Source organism: Emiliania huxleyi (assembly GCF_000372725.1).
Source record: "Emiliania huxleyi CCMP1516 chromosome Unknown EMIHUscaffold_167, whole genome shotgun sequence".
Taxonomy (NCBI): Eukaryota; Haptophyta; order Isochrysidales; family Noelaerhabdaceae; genus Emiliania; species Emiliania huxleyi.
Genome location: NW_005200911.1, coordinates 4,626 through 20,246, shown reverse-complemented (window position 1 = coordinate 20,246; position 15,621 = coordinate 4,626). Strand labels below are relative to the sequence as shown.

General features: G+C 64.2%; 5 protein-coding genes across 5 annotated transcripts in view; 2 read left to right on the top strand and 3 right to left on the bottom strand.

The window, feature by feature from the left end:
* Window positions 1-346: 346 nt before the first annotated feature.
* On the bottom strand, window positions 347-2,206 carry EMIHUDRAFT_441898 (hypothetical protein). Its single transcript, XM_005784823.1, has 5 exons — window positions 1,881-2,206; window positions 1,572-1,801; window positions 1,143-1,240; window positions 827-1,071; window positions 347-751 (listed from the first exon to the last, which is right to left on the bottom strand). The coding sequence occupies exons 1-5, from the start codon at window positions 1,972-1,974 to the stop codon at window positions 522-524; spliced, it is 897 nt and encodes a 298-aa protein (XP_005784880.1). The 5' UTR covers window positions 1,975-2,206; the 3' UTR covers window positions 347-521.
* A 1,221-nt stretch (window positions 2,207-3,427) lies between these two features.
* Window positions 3,428-4,198, bottom strand: EMIHUDRAFT_230766 (hypothetical protein; the record flags this gene model as incomplete). The annotated part of the gene is made up of 3 exons (XM_005784822.1): window positions 3,428-3,486; window positions 3,632-3,832; window positions 3,883-4,198. 3 exons carry the CDS (start codon window positions 4,196-4,198, stop codon window positions 3,428-3,430), a joined length of 576 nt encoding a protein of 191 aa, XP_005784879.1.
* Window positions 4,199-5,524: 1,326 nt separating this feature from the next.
* On the bottom strand, window positions 5,525-6,122 carry EMIHUDRAFT_364465 (hypothetical protein; the record flags this gene model as incomplete). The annotated part of the gene is made up of 1 exon (XM_005784821.1): window positions 5,525-6,122. A coding segment is annotated over exon 1 (283 nt), but the record flags the coding sequence as incomplete, so codon positions are not given.
* A 147-nt stretch (window positions 6,123-6,269) lies between these two features.
* On the top strand, window positions 6,270-7,346 carry EMIHUDRAFT_112304 (hypothetical protein; the record flags this gene model as incomplete). Its single annotated transcript, XM_005784820.1, has 1 exon — window positions 6,270-7,346. The coding sequence occupies one exon, from the start codon at window positions 6,270-6,272 to the stop codon at window positions 7,344-7,346; it is 1,077 nt and encodes a 358-aa protein (XP_005784877.1).
* A 6,652-nt stretch (window positions 7,347-13,998) lies between these two features.
* Window positions 13,999-15,621, top strand: part of EMIHUDRAFT_230762 (hypothetical protein) — a gene marked incomplete at both ends in the record, with an annotated part of 2,893 nt that continues 1,270 nt past the window's right edge. Inside the window, 4 exons of the mRNA XM_005784819.1 lie at window positions 13,999-14,031; window positions 14,100-14,282; window positions 14,438-15,262; window positions 15,444-15,516. Of these exons, the coding sequence (XP_005784876.1) occupies window positions 13,999-14,031; window positions 14,100-14,282; window positions 14,438-15,262; window positions 15,444-15,516 (1,114 nt within the window). The remainder of the gene's footprint in view (window positions 14,032-14,099; window positions 14,283-14,437; window positions 15,263-15,443; window positions 15,517-15,621) is intronic.

Here is a 15,621-nt window from a genome sequence, read left to right as displayed (position 1 = left end):
CGGTCTCGCTGTAGCGCCGCCGCCTTGGCCGCACCTACCAGATGGCGATGGTTGGGGGACCCCATCTCCCCCCCGCATGGGTACCCCCTAGGGCCCTCGCCTCCCCCCAGAGGGTCTCGGCTCTATCGAGCCATGCTAGCTCCAGCCGCAGCTCCACCCGCACCCGGCCGCCCGAGGGTGTTCGCTGTTCCCGCAGGCAGAGAAGACTAATCCTGGGGGAAGCAACCGCGTCGCGTTCATATCGTACGATCATCCGCCTTCTCCGCGCCGTAGCCCGTACGCTTTACATACAGTAATCATAAACATATGTGGAGTATGTGCGCTGCGACCCTGCGTACTGTCGGCGGTAGAGTATAACGCGTACACAACACGTCGGACTCTGAATTTCTCCGTGAAGACTAGAAGGCATGGAGCGCTCGGGGTGTTCCCTCCTCCCCCCACGACCCCAGACAGGCTTCCGCGAGAGTCGCCTCGCACTCCGCTCACACAGACTCTGTACTACGCGCACGGAGCCGGCTCGGTCAGGAGCCGATAGCTTGCACGGCACGCATCATCCCGAGCCGCATTCGGCCGAGAAGCGACACGCGCCGTCGCTTCGAGATTAGGCGCGCCAAGCGGCGGCGTCGCTCCTCGGCGGACTCCCCGTCCTGCGCCGGCGGCAAACCGAGCCACGTGGACTCTGCCGCGGCCGCCGAGTGCTCCGCCGGCTGCTCCGCCGCAACGCCAACCCCCGAAGCATGGTGGGCCGCCACTGCGCGGGGAGGGGCGGGGGCTGGAGGGTGAGGGGGCGTCGTCGCGGCGGGCAGTGCGCAAGGTTGGGGCGCGCCTTGCTCCGTCCCTAGCGCCGGCCCGCCCGTGGGCTGGCTCGCCAGCGCGGGCTGGCTCGACAGCTCCCTCCGCATGATCTGCGGCGCAGAGAGCCCGCGCGCGCCCGAAGCTGCGCTCGCCGCCTCCGCCGCCTCGGCGCGCGCGATCGCGTCGCGCAGCTCGGCGCGCAGCTCGTCGATCTCGCTCTGCTGCGGCGGCGGCTGCTGCATCCGGCCGGTGCCCCGGTCGGCGACAGGGTCCCACCTACAGGGAGGCTCCGCGAAAGTGTTCGGGGAAGCTCCAGGCCGGTGGCGCGGCCGGCGACAAGCCCCCACGGGGTGAGGCCGTCTGCGCGGATCGAGGAGGGAGGGAGGCTCGCTGAGAGCGGCGAGACGGGAGGCAAGCCCGACGCGCGGGAACGCAGCTCGAGCTCCTGAGAGGAGGGCGTGAGCAGTTGTGCGGCGCGGCGGCCGAGCCGTGCGCCTGCGCCTGCGCCTGCGCCTGCGCCTGCGCCTGCGCCTGCGCCTGCGTGTGTGTGTGTGTATGCGTGTATGTGTGTGTGCGCGCGCGTGTGTGTGTGTGTGTGTGTGCGCGTGTGTGTGTGTGTGTGCGCGTGTGTGTGTGTGTGTGTGCGCGTGCGTGCGTGTGTGTGCGTGCGTGCGTGCGTGCGTGCGTGCGTGCGTGTGTGTGTGTGTGTGTGTGTGTGTGTGTGTGTGTGTGTGCGTGCGTGTGTGTGCGTGCGAGCGAAGGTAAGGGTGCGGCGCCTCCTCGAGGCCAAAGACCATCTGCTGCAGCACCTCGTCCACGTTGAAGACTCCGCCGCTCGCCTGCCAAAGCTCCTGGATGATGCGCAGGACGAGCACGTGCGCGCCGCACAGAAAGGCGAACAGGATCGACTGCAGCGTGAGGATCGAGGCGCTGCCCGCCGAGCCCGCCCCGAGCAGAGGGAAGGCGAGCAGCTCGATCATCGCGAGCAGGTATAGCAGGCCGATCCCTGCAAGCGACACACGCGCCGGGGGCAGTGAGCCCGGGGCACGGCAGAGAGCTGCGGCAGCACACCGCCCCTCGCGCACCGAGTGCGGGGAACTTGCGCTGCATCGCGCCGAGACGGTATCCGCGCGCCTGGCGCACCGTGGGTGGCTCAGGGGCGCGTCGTGGACGTGTCATGGACGCGTCACCGACGGCTCAGAGGCGCGTCAGGGTCGTGGACGGGTCGGGGGAGTGTCGTGCGTCAGCCGCGCGCCTGGCGCAGGTTCTTGACCGTCTCGTACACGACGGACGGGACGCCGACCGAGGTGATGTACATGATCGACTCGAGAGGGTCGTCCATTGGCTTGGAGGAGAGGAGCTGCGCCTGGGGCAGGAAGAGAGAGGGCGTGGGCAGGCGCGCGGTAGCCTCCTCCGCGCTGTCCCTCCCCCTCCCCTCCCTCTCTAGGTCCGAGGCCATCTCCCGAGGGCGGCGGGCCGGGCCGGAGGCACGTCTCGCGCCTCTCTCTCTCTCTCTCAGTGCCCGCGCCGGCGGCACGTCGAGCTGCCTCAGGTCTCGCTTGACGTACAGGCGGATGTAGTGGAGGGCCGCCTGGTAAAAGGGGCGGCCCTGGCAGACGAGGGTCGTCTGCTCGAGCAGCGACTTGGCCTCCGACACCTCCTGGAACAGGGCAAAGTAGATTGCCTCTTGCTGCTCGTAGAGGGCAGAGTAGGCGTTCCCTGCGAGGATCGAAAAGAGCAGCCCGATCACGGTGAGGAAGTTTTGCACAAACTGCGCCTCGTCCGCCATCAGCATCCCGATCGCGCCGACGTCGAGCAGCGAGCGGATGTAGAGCGATACGTTGTCAAAGTAGAGCAGCCCGAGCACCGAGGCAACGATTGTCGGCAGCGCGACCCGCATCAGGGTGTTGATGGCCTGCGTCGTTCGGATGGCGAAGCGGCGCTTCGACGCGCGCTTGCGCTCGACGCGCTCCAAACGCCGCCGCCGCGGCACCGCAGCAGTGCCGGGCGCAAAGGCTGCGGCCGCAGCGTTGGCGGCTTCGAGGCGCAGCGTGCTCTCAGGCGTCGCAGGCTCGGCGTGCTTCCGGCTGCGGAGAGGCCAGCGCATTTCAGCGGCTGACATGCGCAGCGGCGCGTCGCGTATGCGCTGTGGCGCATGCCAGGAGAGGAGAAGGCAGAGCGGCAACATTGTGTGTTCGAGGGAGTCCTTCGTCCACCAGGCCCCAGAGGGGCAGAGCACAGAGATGAAAAGAGCCGTCGTCGCCCGGCGCTGCTTGCACAGCACTATGGCGATGGCGCTAAGAGGTTCCTCTTTCCCGCGCCCCCCCCGCAAGGCGCGCGATACACAAAAACACTAATTCAATGCAACGGACCATTGGCGCCTGCAGAGCGAGTGAAAGAGGCGCTCGGACACACACTTGAACGAAACGGATGCGCCTGAGAAAAACGAGCTCTCTTGGACTCGCAAAGAAGTTTTCTTCCTTTAAAAGAAGCACTCACGCGATCGTTTCCCGTTCTACAAGGCGGATCTGTCTCCTCTGGGTAGAGACACGCACGACGAAACCCGAAGTGACGCTCCTTCTTTCTTGCTTAGTGGTGGGTGAATCAGTTAGGCCCCCGGGGCGCTAACCAATCACACGAGGGTGGAGCCCGGCGCTCCGTTGACGGCTGCTGGCGATGCCTCCTCCGCCCCTGGGTCGAGGCAGATGGTGTAGGGCATGGATGGATCTGTGCTGTAGGGTTGCGTGCTCAGCTCCGTCTCGCGCATCATCTGGCACGTGACACAGCTAGAGCACCAGAAGACGCCTACTCCAGCATCTTAGAGGTGTGAAGCGACATTCCTTCCCGCTGCAGCAGTGGCTGATGCAGAAGCGAGTGCAGCAGCAGTCGCAGCACGGGTTGCCAGGAATGCCGCGGGCGCTGCGGTGCTTGACGCGCGCGAGGATCAGCAGGACAAAGATCGCGAGGCCCGCAATGACGGTGAGCTGATAGATGGCCCGGAACAGCCACTGGTGGGAAAGCGTGCACTGAACGTAGCCTACTCACACCCAATGGTATGAAGACGGCGTTCACGGTACTGGTGGCGACGCGGCCGCAGCGAGCGAAGCAGGTATGCCGCGGCGTGCGTCGAGGCGGCGTTGCCGCCGTGCCCATCGGCAACGAGGCAGAGAAGGAGGCGCTCGCCCCCCACAGTTGCTCTGAGCACAGCGTGCTTGTCCTCCCCCTTTAGGATTCTTCCCGCCACGGCGACGTGAATCGTCGCTGCAGACCCACATTCCAGCTCGTCGGCTGGGATAGAGACGGTGAGCTCGCGCTTCGACGCCAGCGGACCCTTCAGAGGCGGGCGTGTGTGGGGCGAGGGAAGCCGCTCGGCTGCTTTCGGCGGCGTGGTCACGCCAAGCATCTGAGCGGCCGGCCGCACTCAACAACTATGGCAACGAAACGACTTCGGGCGTTCGGGGGGGTCAAGTCCAGCTGGTCAAGCCAAGATAGAGAGACAGCGCATAATAAAAGGAAAAGTGTAACGTGCCTATATGGGATAAAAAGCGAAGCCGTCGGTCCTTTCTTTACCCAAAGGCAAAGGATATCTCCACCTCGAGGGGCAACTCGTTTTATTTTTTGCGAATAGAGGAATGCCCCTGCACTATCCACAAAAACAAAACACAGAGAACTCGCTCTCTGTTATGTCCCACCATGCAGAGCGCATCTCTCTCTCTGTTGTGCGAGGCGTGAACCGCGCCATTCGCTCTCACCTGGCAACCCTGTCTGTCACGTCTCGCGCGCGCGTGAACAGGGCGGCCAAGACTAAGGCTGCAGGAGTCGGCCCCGGCTGCTGCGAGGGCCCTCCCGTTGAGGTGTCCATCTTATGTGCAGTCGGGCTACAACTGTAGCGCGTCGGCAGGATCCCCAAAACAGTCGTCCACACCCCCCAAAATTGAATAATATTCGACCGCCCAAAGGCAAAGCTGCCCCCCCCCCCCCCCCCCCGCAAACTTTAAACCACCATAAACTTCAGTCTGCCAGGGCTCCATCCAGGCCCCAAATGACGTGTGAGTGTTAGAGTTGTTTGGTATTGCGAAACATCTCTCTCAAAAACACAACCCCAGGACCCAAGACGAACAAACAAGCAAGCACAGACACTCGAGAGAAGGGACACACACACACACACGGACGGACGGAGAGAGAGACAGCAACGACAATCAGAAGTCAGCGCTAGCTCCCCCCTCACGCCGCGGCGCTGGCGAGGCACTCCCACGCCTCACGGGGTCCCCCCTTGCCGGGGGGGGGAAGGGAATCCGAGCCTTGGCGAGAATTGGCGAGTGGCGCGCGGCGTGGTCCGCTGTTTTCCTTTTTGTTTTCCGATAGGAAACACCCAAGACTGCTTTCAGACGCTTACGCCAATTTCCCCTCAACCTGCGCAAATCGTGCAACTCGTGATACCCGAGGAGTCTGGAGCTTCAGCTGGCGAATCATGCCCCTCTCGGCACAGAAGCAGCGCGAGCGCCGCGCCGCGCAGCGCGCTGCCGAGGCTCAGGACGCGGCTCGCGGGCAGCGCAACCGCCCGGCGCCGAGCCGGTGCTAGGCCGCCTCCGCTGCGCCTGCTTCCTTGCGCGCCGCTGGACGTCGGCCGAGAAGACCGCTTCCCTCTGGGGACCCGACTCCGCGAAGATCGCGCGCGCGTCGTGAGTGGCGGCGCGCGCGCGATCTCCGTTCCCGGGCACGCCGGTCGCAGTGGCATGGGCTCCCAGGCTCAAAAGCGCTCCCGTCAACAGCGAGCGAGCGCCGCCGCTGCTCCTCCTCCCGCCGCCGCTGCTCCTCCTCTTGCCGCCGCTCACCGAGACCCGCCGCCGCCGCCGCCGCCGCCGCCGCCTCGCGCCTCGCCTCCGTCACCGCGCCGCCCTCCATCTCGCAGCGGCGCGTCCCTCTGATGGCGCGGGCGCCTCGCTCACCGGCGCCTCGCCGCCGCCCCCCCCCCCTTCTCGCGCCGCTCCGCTCGTGGCCGCCGCCTCCCCTGTCAATCCCGCCGCCTCCCCTGTCATCCCGCCGCCCGCACCACCGGTCCACCGCCGCCACCGCCTCGCGCCTCCTCGCCGCCGCCGCCACCGACCGCCCTCCCCTGCGCCGCTGAGCGCGGTGTGCAGCGGGGGTGAGCCCCCGCTGCGCAGCCTCACCGTAGTGCACTGCGCTCTCCGCGCCCCTGACGATTAGTGAGGAGGTGGTGTTGCACAGCATGGTGCATGGAGCTCGGCGAGCGTTTAGCGAGTCCCTCAGCTAGACGGGGAAGAAGGGAGGGAGGGGCGTTTTCGTTCTAAAAATTGATGAGAGGACTAGCACTCACCGCCCGCACACTGCCGCCCATCCCTCCAAACGGGCTTCTTGGGTGGAAAGAGATGCCACCGACAATCCCCGCTTACTCAAAAGTCAAAAACGTGTGGTCCTACCGACTGTCCTACTGGCGATCCTTCCCAGGCTCTATGGTACGCATGAAGTGCCTCAATCTCTGGGCGCTGCCCCCCTCCGTTCTCGCTCTGCCCGAGGCAGAGCGGCTCAAGCTCATAAAGGAGAAGTACACCGTCGTCTCCGATGAGGGCGGCTTTGCGCAGGCTTCACAGAATTCACAGGCCCCGCTCAGCACAGCCGACAGCGTTCTCGCCCTTACGTTCCTCAGCGTCGTGATGGGCGGGCCCGTGGTGCTCATGGCTAGCGGCATCGCCTGCATTATCTTCGGCTCGTGGGTGCACTGCGTATACTGGCTGACCACCGCTCTCGCGCTCGCCACGCACCCGCTGCCTGACGTCGCTGCGCCGCTGGCACGCTCTCGCCTCTCACTCGCGCTCTACAGATACTTCAGCTACCGCTGGCTCTGGTCGGGCGACGATGGAGAGCACGGAGAGGCGGTCGCACCATTCGTCGGCTGCGGCCCGCCTCATGGAGTGCTTCCCCTCGCCAACGTGTTGTCCATCCCCGCCATCAACGCCTGCACCTCTGCGAGCTTCGTGGGTGTCGCCGCCAGCGTGGTCTTCTTCACGCCCTTCCTGCGCTACCTCACCCTCTTCGGCTGCGTCTCTGCCTCGGCCGGCGACATCACAAAGGCTCTTTCGTCGGGCGCCTGCGCCGGCATCGTCCCCGACGGCATTGCGGGCATCTTTCGCCTCGCGCAGCACCCCACCGAGGAGGTCGTGTACCTGCGCGCGCGCAAGGGGCTCGCGAAGCTCGCCCTGCGGACGGGCCGGCCGATCATGCCCGTCTACTCAATGGGCAACACGCGCGCCTTCTCCGCCGCCTTCGACCCGTTCGGGCTGATGGAGCGGCTGTCGCGGGCGGCGCAGGCGGCGATATTCGTGTACTGGGGCCGCTGCTACCTGCCCGTGCCCTACCGCACGCCGATCACCATGTGCTTTGGCCGTCCGATAGAGGTGACGCGCACGCCGCAACCGAGCGACGCCGAGGTGGACGCGCTGCACGAGCGGCTGCAGAGGGAGATCGTGGAGACATTCGAACGGCACAAGGCAGTCGTGGGCTGGGGCAACATCAAGCTCCGGCTCGAGTAGAGAGTAGAGAGCCGGCCGCTGCAAGTGGCACGACACGAAAATTATTTTGTAAACAACCACCAAAATGTGTGAACAAAAACGAAAAAGAGGAACCCACTCGCCCAGCTCCAGCCTCTATACCAATACTATGTATGTAGGAAGTGGAACCAGAAGATTTGGGGGGGGGGGGGGGGACGAGTTGGCGGGACGAGGGCGGCGAATTGCGTGGTACTGCGTTCGCTGCCGCTGGCTGCACCTGGCTGCCGCCGGCTGCCGCTGGCTGCCGGGCGCCCGCCGCAAATGGAAGACGAGGACTACGTGGTGGCGGCGGCCGCGGGGGCCGCTGGCACACGAGGTGCTCGCCGCCTCCGCCGCGACGCGGTGAGGCACAGAGCATGGAGAGCCGAGCGCATCGGCGCATTGGGCCATCGCGTTGCTGTCAGGGCCTCGGCGACGGAGAGCGGGGCCGAGGAGGACGAGGCCGGGGCGGCGTTCAAGTGGAAGTGGAACATATACGGATGCCAAGTACATTAGCCTTCATCTCTCCTACCGCCGGCCGGGAGTGCAGCCTTCGCCATCGCTGGGGGAGATGGTCCTCGACTTTGGCACCTGCGAAGTAATGAACAACATGCAGTACATCATATGGCGCTATGACAGCCCTGCGATGGGCGACCTCGACGCAGACGAGGCGGAGCTCATCTGCGCGGCGCAGATCGCCGACTTTCTCTCTCTCCCTGCGCGAGTGGTTGCGCCACCTTGGATGAGGCATATGGGCTGGGCAGGGGAGTTGGTAGAGGAGGTCGACTGAGGGCGCGAGGCCGCCAATCGTCACAGTCTGCTGCTGACTGTCGGTCGCTGACTGGTACACTGGTTGCGCATTGCGCTGGCCGCGCAGCGGCCTTTAGAAAATTTTGGCCGCAGGCCTAGGTTTTGAAAGATCAAGAGAATAAGCGCGGGTGAGGCTTTGAGAAGCTGCCGTTTGCGGCTTCCTAAGTCAACTTTTCGAGAGGAACGTTTTGGCTGAGCTATAACGGCTCCAAAGTCGCGCGATCATCGAGTTTTGAGTCAATAATTATGAAAGGAAAGGGCTGGCGAGAATTATAGCTCAGCCAATCGATTCAGCGTGCTCTGAAACGCCCAAAACCGTCGAGTTTTTCACCGTGGTCCAAACAGGGAGCTTAATATTTTGATTTTCTTGGCCACGGCCACGATTACCCGTCACTCGCTCGAGCTCGTACTGGTACGCCCTTAGTACTGGCCTCGGTTTTTTAAGGCATTTTGGGGTTGGACTCCCATCGCCCCTCATGACCTCCTGCGGTCTCTGAGATGGACACCAGTGGGTGTGGGATCACAGCCAGGATACACTCGAAGGCTGGATAAGCAGTAGAGGTCGATACTCGACGCGTCCCACATGGTCTGTGTCGCTGTCGGCACGCTGTCGACAGGACGTCGAGCGACACCGGTGGCAGTGCCACCCAGGAGTGGTCGGGCGGTCTCCCGTCATGAGTGATGAGAGAGCCACCATGTGATCCGTATGATGATTACTGACAACCGCCTCAGTCAACTTTCGTCACAGTTCCCGCTCTGAGAGGAGCGACGCACGCACGTCGCGTCAACCCGCCCAGCCCCGCTGAGCCACGTCTGCACCACGTCGACCTTGCCGTTCTCCGCCGCCGCTTCGATCCCTTTCGGCAGCGCGAGCGGCGTAGCTGTAGCCGCCGCTGAAGCGTGCCCGCGCTGGGAGGCGGCTGAGCCAGCCTTCGTCCGTCCAGGCATGCAACACGGGCCTGGCCGCCTTGAAAAGAATTTCTCAAGGCGAGAATTCCGCGGTCCGAAAGGCAAAGCAGCAAAATCCTGCTCGTGCAGGTGGGGACCCTGTCCTCCTCCCGTCCCTCGTTTGGGCTGTCGCGGGGGCGGCCTGCGCTGCGCCCTGCTGGTGCTTATTTATGTGAATTGGCCTGTCTGTATGTATCACATGCACATGTCATGCACATGAACATGCACATGCACATGTGCATGCACATGCACATGTGCATGTGCATGTGCATGCATGTACGAACTCCCACAAGTGCTATTGGCACAAAAAAATCACAGTCGGAGTAATGGAAATCTCTGCCCAAAAACAGGAGATCGTTCGGGTAGAGATAGTAGATTTAAGGCTGGAGATCCTATAGGATCTCTCACACGGACACGCGAATTCGGACACGCCTCCTTTCTACGGAGCCACACCGGTGATAGCAATCACCAACCCTCCCACACACACACCAAAACCACTTCCTAAGCTCCGTCACGTAAGGAATTCACAGTGAATCAAACAAATACATGCATGTCCGAACGAAAGACGAGGCCAACGGACGGCGGCCGCCCTGTGCTTGTGGAGCACTTGGTGTCGGTCGGTCGCGGGTCGGCGCTTCCAATCAAAGCACACGAGCAAACACCGCCCCCCCCCCCCTCACTCACTCACTCACTCAGTCAGTCGCAACGACCGCCTGCGGGAGAACAGAGTTGCACACTCGCATCTCTGGACGGAGCTCGGACGGGCGGAACAGGCAAGCGTGCCAAGAAAACTCGAGGCTTCGATATAAGAGTACAACTGTATCTAGGTACTCGAGTAGTGTGCAACCAGGGGGGACGACACTGCTTCGGCAGCGTGCATGCACCTCGATCCTGCACCGTGTTTGTTATGACCCCCCCCCCCAATGAACACACCAGTGGGGGAGGGCGAGACGATCGAGGGGTCCCGTACCATGCGGAATCTAATCCTATCCGGTGCTCAAGTGCTCAAGTGTGCAACCCGTTCGCGATTGATTGTGCTGCCACAACAGCGGTTTGGTCGCGCATAAAAGGTCTCCGGGTGTTGCCGATCCATGGACCCTTTGCCCGCCCCATCGTTGGCGCCGTGAGCTAGCCGTGGACAGAGGCACTCGAGCGCCCAGTCGCGATCGACTCCATAGCGGACATGACGACGATGATGCCGCACCCCTGGTCAGCAGTCGGGCATGGGATGATGCCGCAGCCCATGCCCCGCCGCTCTCTCGCCCATCTGGATGGGCTGTTCGTCAGCAGCTTCTGGGTTGGCGGCGGGTGCGATGAGATGTCGGCTTGCGTGGGTGGCCCTTACAGCCAGCAAGGCTACACCGCGTCTGGAGCTCCGTACTATCATCTCTTCCAAAACGGCCACCACTGCTATGTTTACTACGACCCGGACTGCAAGGGAGATGGAATCTTTCCAGGCCGATGGATCATAGACGCAAACGAGCCTAACATGACAGCAGAGGCGGATCTGGATCAGGACGCTCACTGCAGCTACTACGCACGCATAAATTCAAGCAACCTTCAGAACCCACCCTTTTTTTACCACACGTGGAAGACGTGGTGCGTGCCAACGTGGACTGACACCGACGTCACACTGTACCCTCTGTTTGACGCATCAGGAAATCTCTCGTCTTCAGCAAGCTCTCCATCCATCAGTGCGTGTTCCACGCTCATTTCTGGTGAACTTGCCCCTTCGGTGGAGGACCCTGTGCTGCGCCGCTCGGACACCGCAGAAGCCTACATCCTGCTCGACGGCCACTACCTGCAAGACTGTCGTGGATCGACACAATCTCTATCCTTGTGTGTCGCACTCCGTCTCTGCCAGAGTCTTCCCGACTGCTACGCGATCAACTACTTTCCCAATCGAGCGAACGAGACGGGAGAGGCTCACTTTTGTACAGACATAACATTGACCGCGATGGTTGCGACCAGCGAAAGCGTGGGCCACTTCTACAAAGCGGCTGATACCAATTTCCACGTCGATCCGTCACCACCGCATTTCACGCCGCCACCGTCCTTCTCTCCGCCACCCTCGCTTGCATGGTGGATACGCCCGCCTCCGTTTCCATCTCCTCCCCCTTTTCCGGAGCCGTCGCCACCGCCGCCACCCTCGCCCACTCATCCGGAGCCGTCACCACCACCGCCGTTTGTATCGCCACCGCCTCCGCCCCCTTCGCCTCGGTCACCCGAGCCCTCTCCACCGCCACCTCCATTCGCCTCGCCTCTGTTTCCATCTTCCCCCCTTCTTCCGTCCTCACCCACGCCAGGCTCGCCGGAGCCGTCGCCACCGCCGCCACCCTCGCCCACTCATCCAGAGCCGTCGCCACCACCACCGTATTCGCCGCCACCTCCCTCGCCCAGTCCACCCGAGCCTTTTCCACCACCCCCTCCATTTCCCTCCTCGCCGCCGCCACCACCCTTGCCTCCGCCTCCCGGACCGCCGCCGCCACCTCCCCCATCGCCACTGCCGCCACGACCACCGCCTCCGTCGCCGAGGCCAACACCGCCACCGCCGCCGCCGCCGAGCCCGCCGCCGCCCTCGCCCTCCCTACCCCCACCGCCCTTGCCGCCGCCGCCCTCACCACCACCCCCGCCACCACCCTCGCCGTCGCCGCCACCGCCGCCGGAGCCGTCGCCTCCCCCGCCGCCTATGCCCGAGCCACCCGAGCCGTCGCCACCGCCACCGCATCCGCCCCCTCCGCCCAGAATACCTGTACGAGACCTTGGCGAGCCGCCCGAGCCGCTGCGCCCACCAGGGCCACCAGAGCCGTCGCCGCCACCTCCTCCCAGCCCTGAGCGACCGGAGCCGTCGCCTCCACCACCCTTGCCGCCCTTGCCTTCTCCTCCGCCTCCGCCCCCCCCGCCGCCGCCACCACCCTTGCCTCCGCCTCCCGGACCGCCGCCGCCACCTCCCCCATCGCCACTTCCACCGTCGCCCGTGCCTCCACCTCCCTCGCCGAAGCCTCCCATGTCCCCGCCGTCGCCCTTGCCGCCGCCGCCCCCCTCGCCTAGCTCATCTGAGCCGTCTCCACCACCGCCATCCGCACCACCACCGCCACCACCCGCACCACCAAGACCGCCGCATCTGCCGACGGGAAGCCCCTTGTCGTACGTTGAGTTCACCTTCAGCTCCGCTGTCGTAGATACCGCAATTGCGAGCAGTGGCGACGGTGCAAGCGCGCAACATTGCAATCGAACGGTTCTGGATCAGACAGTCGATGTGCTTGCAATCGTCACGGACTCACACCCGCATCATATCGAGGCCGAGTGCGCCACCTACGCTCAACTGAGCACCGACCGCCGCCGCAGCCTTTCGGAAGATTCGTGCGATGGCCAAATCATGGTACGGGTCGCGTGCGAGCCTTACGTTCGGCTCGGTAGTCGCGCAAACTCCTGTGCGTCAATTGAGACAGCTCTCGGGTCATTCGTCAGGGTGCAAAGGGAGCCAGGCCTGAGCGCACACGCTTTTTTGATGACACCAGATTGTCCAAGTGCCATTGTTGTAAGACAGATTGCGCTGTCCCCACCGCCTCATCTCTTACCACCCTCTCCGTCTCCTCCATCCCCGTCTTCCCCGCCGCACTCGCCCGACAAGGCTGGCGAGTTTCAAGCTCCTAGCGGCTACGCTGGCGAGTTCCGCGCCGAGGCGGACGCACGGGAGGACCCGCATCTACACTTCGCAAATGGCGGGCGAGCGGATTTCCGCGGCCGAGACGGTCGCATCTACAGCTACTTCTCCGCCCCGGGCATTGCAGCTAACATCAAGACCGAGGATGCGACATTCACGCTCCACGACGGCAAGCTCACGGTTGAGGGGTCCTTCATCACCGAGCTGCACGTGGTGGCACGAGTCGGCGGCGCCAAGCGCAAGTGGGCAAACGTCTCTCTCTGGGCGTCACAATTTAATGACTTCAACTACGGGTGGCGGATCGTCAACGGCTCGTGCGGTGGGCGAGGCTTCCATCTCGGTGTCGAAGGCGCGAAGCGATGTGAGGAGCTGTCTGTCGTGGTTGGGTACTCGCACGCAAAATTCAACGTCCGCAACTGGACCATCGTTGGCAGGGGCAACCCCGTCTTTGGGCGACTCCGGGGTCCGCGCCACCGGCTCGACGTTAGCTTCAGAGCCAAGGCCGGCTCCCCCGCGCGCGACCTTCCGCATGGCATAGTCGGGCAGAGCTTCTCGTCGCCCCTCCCCCGCGTCGGGAAGATCGACGTGTACCCCACGGAGGGATGGATTCGGACGACGGCCATGGCGGTGCGTCCTCTCCCGTCCCTCGGGCACATCTCGGGTAGAAGACTCGGGTTGATCTCGGGTGGCTGCCATGCTTCTAGGAGGGCGCAATCGACGGCGAGGCGGAGGCGTACGAGGTGGCGTCGGGTTACGAGACGCGGTTCCCCTTCTCGCGCTTTGACGGACCGCATCTACGCGGTGGCGATTTGGCCGCGACGACCTCTAATGCATCGACGCTCTCGAGCGACGGCGATGCGTCGGTGCTATCGCTCAGAGAGGATGCGGGGGGGGGGGCGGTGCTGCTGGGGACTTGGCGAAGGCTGGGGGAACACTTGCCGCTTGCTGCACACGAGCATGAGAGTTTAGGGGAGTCTGCATGAGTGTTGAGGGAAAGAGTAGTCTACATGACAGCTGAAAAAAAGAGGGAGGGGAGGGGTCAAGGGCGGGGAGAACGGCACCTGAGAGGAGGGGAGCTGGAAGATTTTTGACCGCGCAAGATATAAAGGGTGGCTAAGGGCTCTGTGCCCGCAAGGCGCCCGCGTCGCAGACGCGGTACCATTGACAAATCTGCAATATACCCCCACACGAGCAAATAGCAAAATCCGAACACCGTGCACGAACTGCGTGATGTCGGCCGTGGACGGGGGCAAGCTTCAGCTGGTGCCAAGACATCCGTAAAATTGAAGCCAAGAACGTCCGCCAAATCCGTGCTTTCGGAGCAACTTGAGGGAAAGCCGCTGATCGAGCCCAGCGTGCCCGCGGCCGCCTCCCGCGCAGCACCGCCGTTGGTTGGGGACGACACGCTGCGGAATCGGATCGAGCCCTGCCTGTGTGCGCCTGCGGCGCGATTTTTCCTCCCTATGCCTCGAAAAATGCCTTTTTTCGCCAGCCTCGGCGAGACTGCGTCAGCTGTTCCCACAGCAGGCTGGAAGTACCTCCCATCCTAGCCTCCTTTTTCCCCACTCGTGATAGCGAGACCTGGCGAGCTGCCCTGGCGGCACGCGATAGCAACTGAGCCGTAGCAGCGTCATGGCTGGTTGGTGAAGTTTAACCGTCCTGATTCTAGGCACCGTCTATGTGCGTCGGCGTCGGGATCGCAACGCTCGCAGTCGCTCTCGCGTCACCAGTTGGGCCGCGGGTTCCGGTGGCGGCCGCGCGAGCGTCTGCCGCGAGCGCACCTCGCGCCGTGATGGTGGGTATGGAGCCGCGCCGATCGCCACGGCTGCGCGCGAAGGAGCCGAGCCTCCTCGCCGACGCCGCCGAATCTGCCGCCGGCCGCCCCGGCTCCACGGGAGGCTGGCTCGTGCGCCACCGCTCGCTGCTGCTGCTCCTTGCTCTCGTGCTGCACAAGTGCGCCACTGACGGGCTGACGCGCTGGACGCGGCTGCAGACGTCGTACTCTGGCGCAACGGTCGCGGTGCTCTCCGAGGTGTTCAAATTCCCGCTCATCGTGGCGGCGATCTGCAGCATCGGCGGCGGCGCGTCGCAGATCGCGCCCGTCTTCAAAGAGGCGCTCTCCAAGCCGCTCGGCAACTGCTGGATCGCGCTGTGCTACACGTTCAACAACCTGCTCTACTTCGACGCGCTATCGGCCCTCTCCGCCGTCGCGTACCAGGTCCTCTCCCAGTCCAAGACCGTCTTCACCGCTGGCCTGATGTTCCTCCTCGTCGGCAAGCGGCTGCGGCTGAGGCAGGTCCTCGCCATCGGGATGCTCATCGCGGGGGCGGTGACGGTCAACATGCAGGAGCTGGCGCGCGCGTCGGCGTCCGCGACGGCGGCCGGCGTCGCACCCGCCGCCGTCCTGTGGGGCGTCTTTCTCGTCCTCTTCTCCTCCTTCATCTCGGCGCTGCCAAACGTCGCGTATGAAAAGGCGCGCGCCGGCAGAGTTCACGTGCCGGCAGAGCCGCGCGGGGGAAGCCGCGCCGCGAGAGAGGGCTCAGGCCGCCGGCCGATTGATGGGCCCAGCCCGGCGATTGACCCTCCCCCCCCCCCCTCTCCCCCCTCTCCGCTCAGGTTCTCAAGACACTTCCTAGACACTTCCTAGACACTTCCTCTCCCCCCCCTCCGCTCAGGTTCTCAAGACAGAGGGCGAGAACCAGTACGTCAACAACGTGCAGGTCACCGTCTGGATCATGATCTGGATCGGTGTGGCGCGCATCCTGGGCGCGAGTCGCGAGCTGCTCGCCGGCGCCGGCGCCGCCGCGCTCCCCTCCCTCTCCCTCGGCGGGCTGGCCGGCGGGCTGCGAGCCG

Coding starts and splice junctions, on each gene's coding strand:
- EMIHUDRAFT_441898 (XM_005784823.1), bottom strand. CDS start 1,974: ATGACACGTCCACGACGCGCCCCTGAGCCACCCACGGTGCGCCAGGCG. Junction 1,241..1,571: donor TGGTCTTTGGCCTCGAGGAG/GCGCCGCACCCT, acceptor CCCTCCTCTCAG/GAGCTCGAGCTGCGTTCCCG. Junction 752..826: donor GGCGCTAGGGACGGAGCAAG/GCGCGCCCCAAC, acceptor CTCCCCGCGCAG/TGGCGGCCCACCATGCTTCG.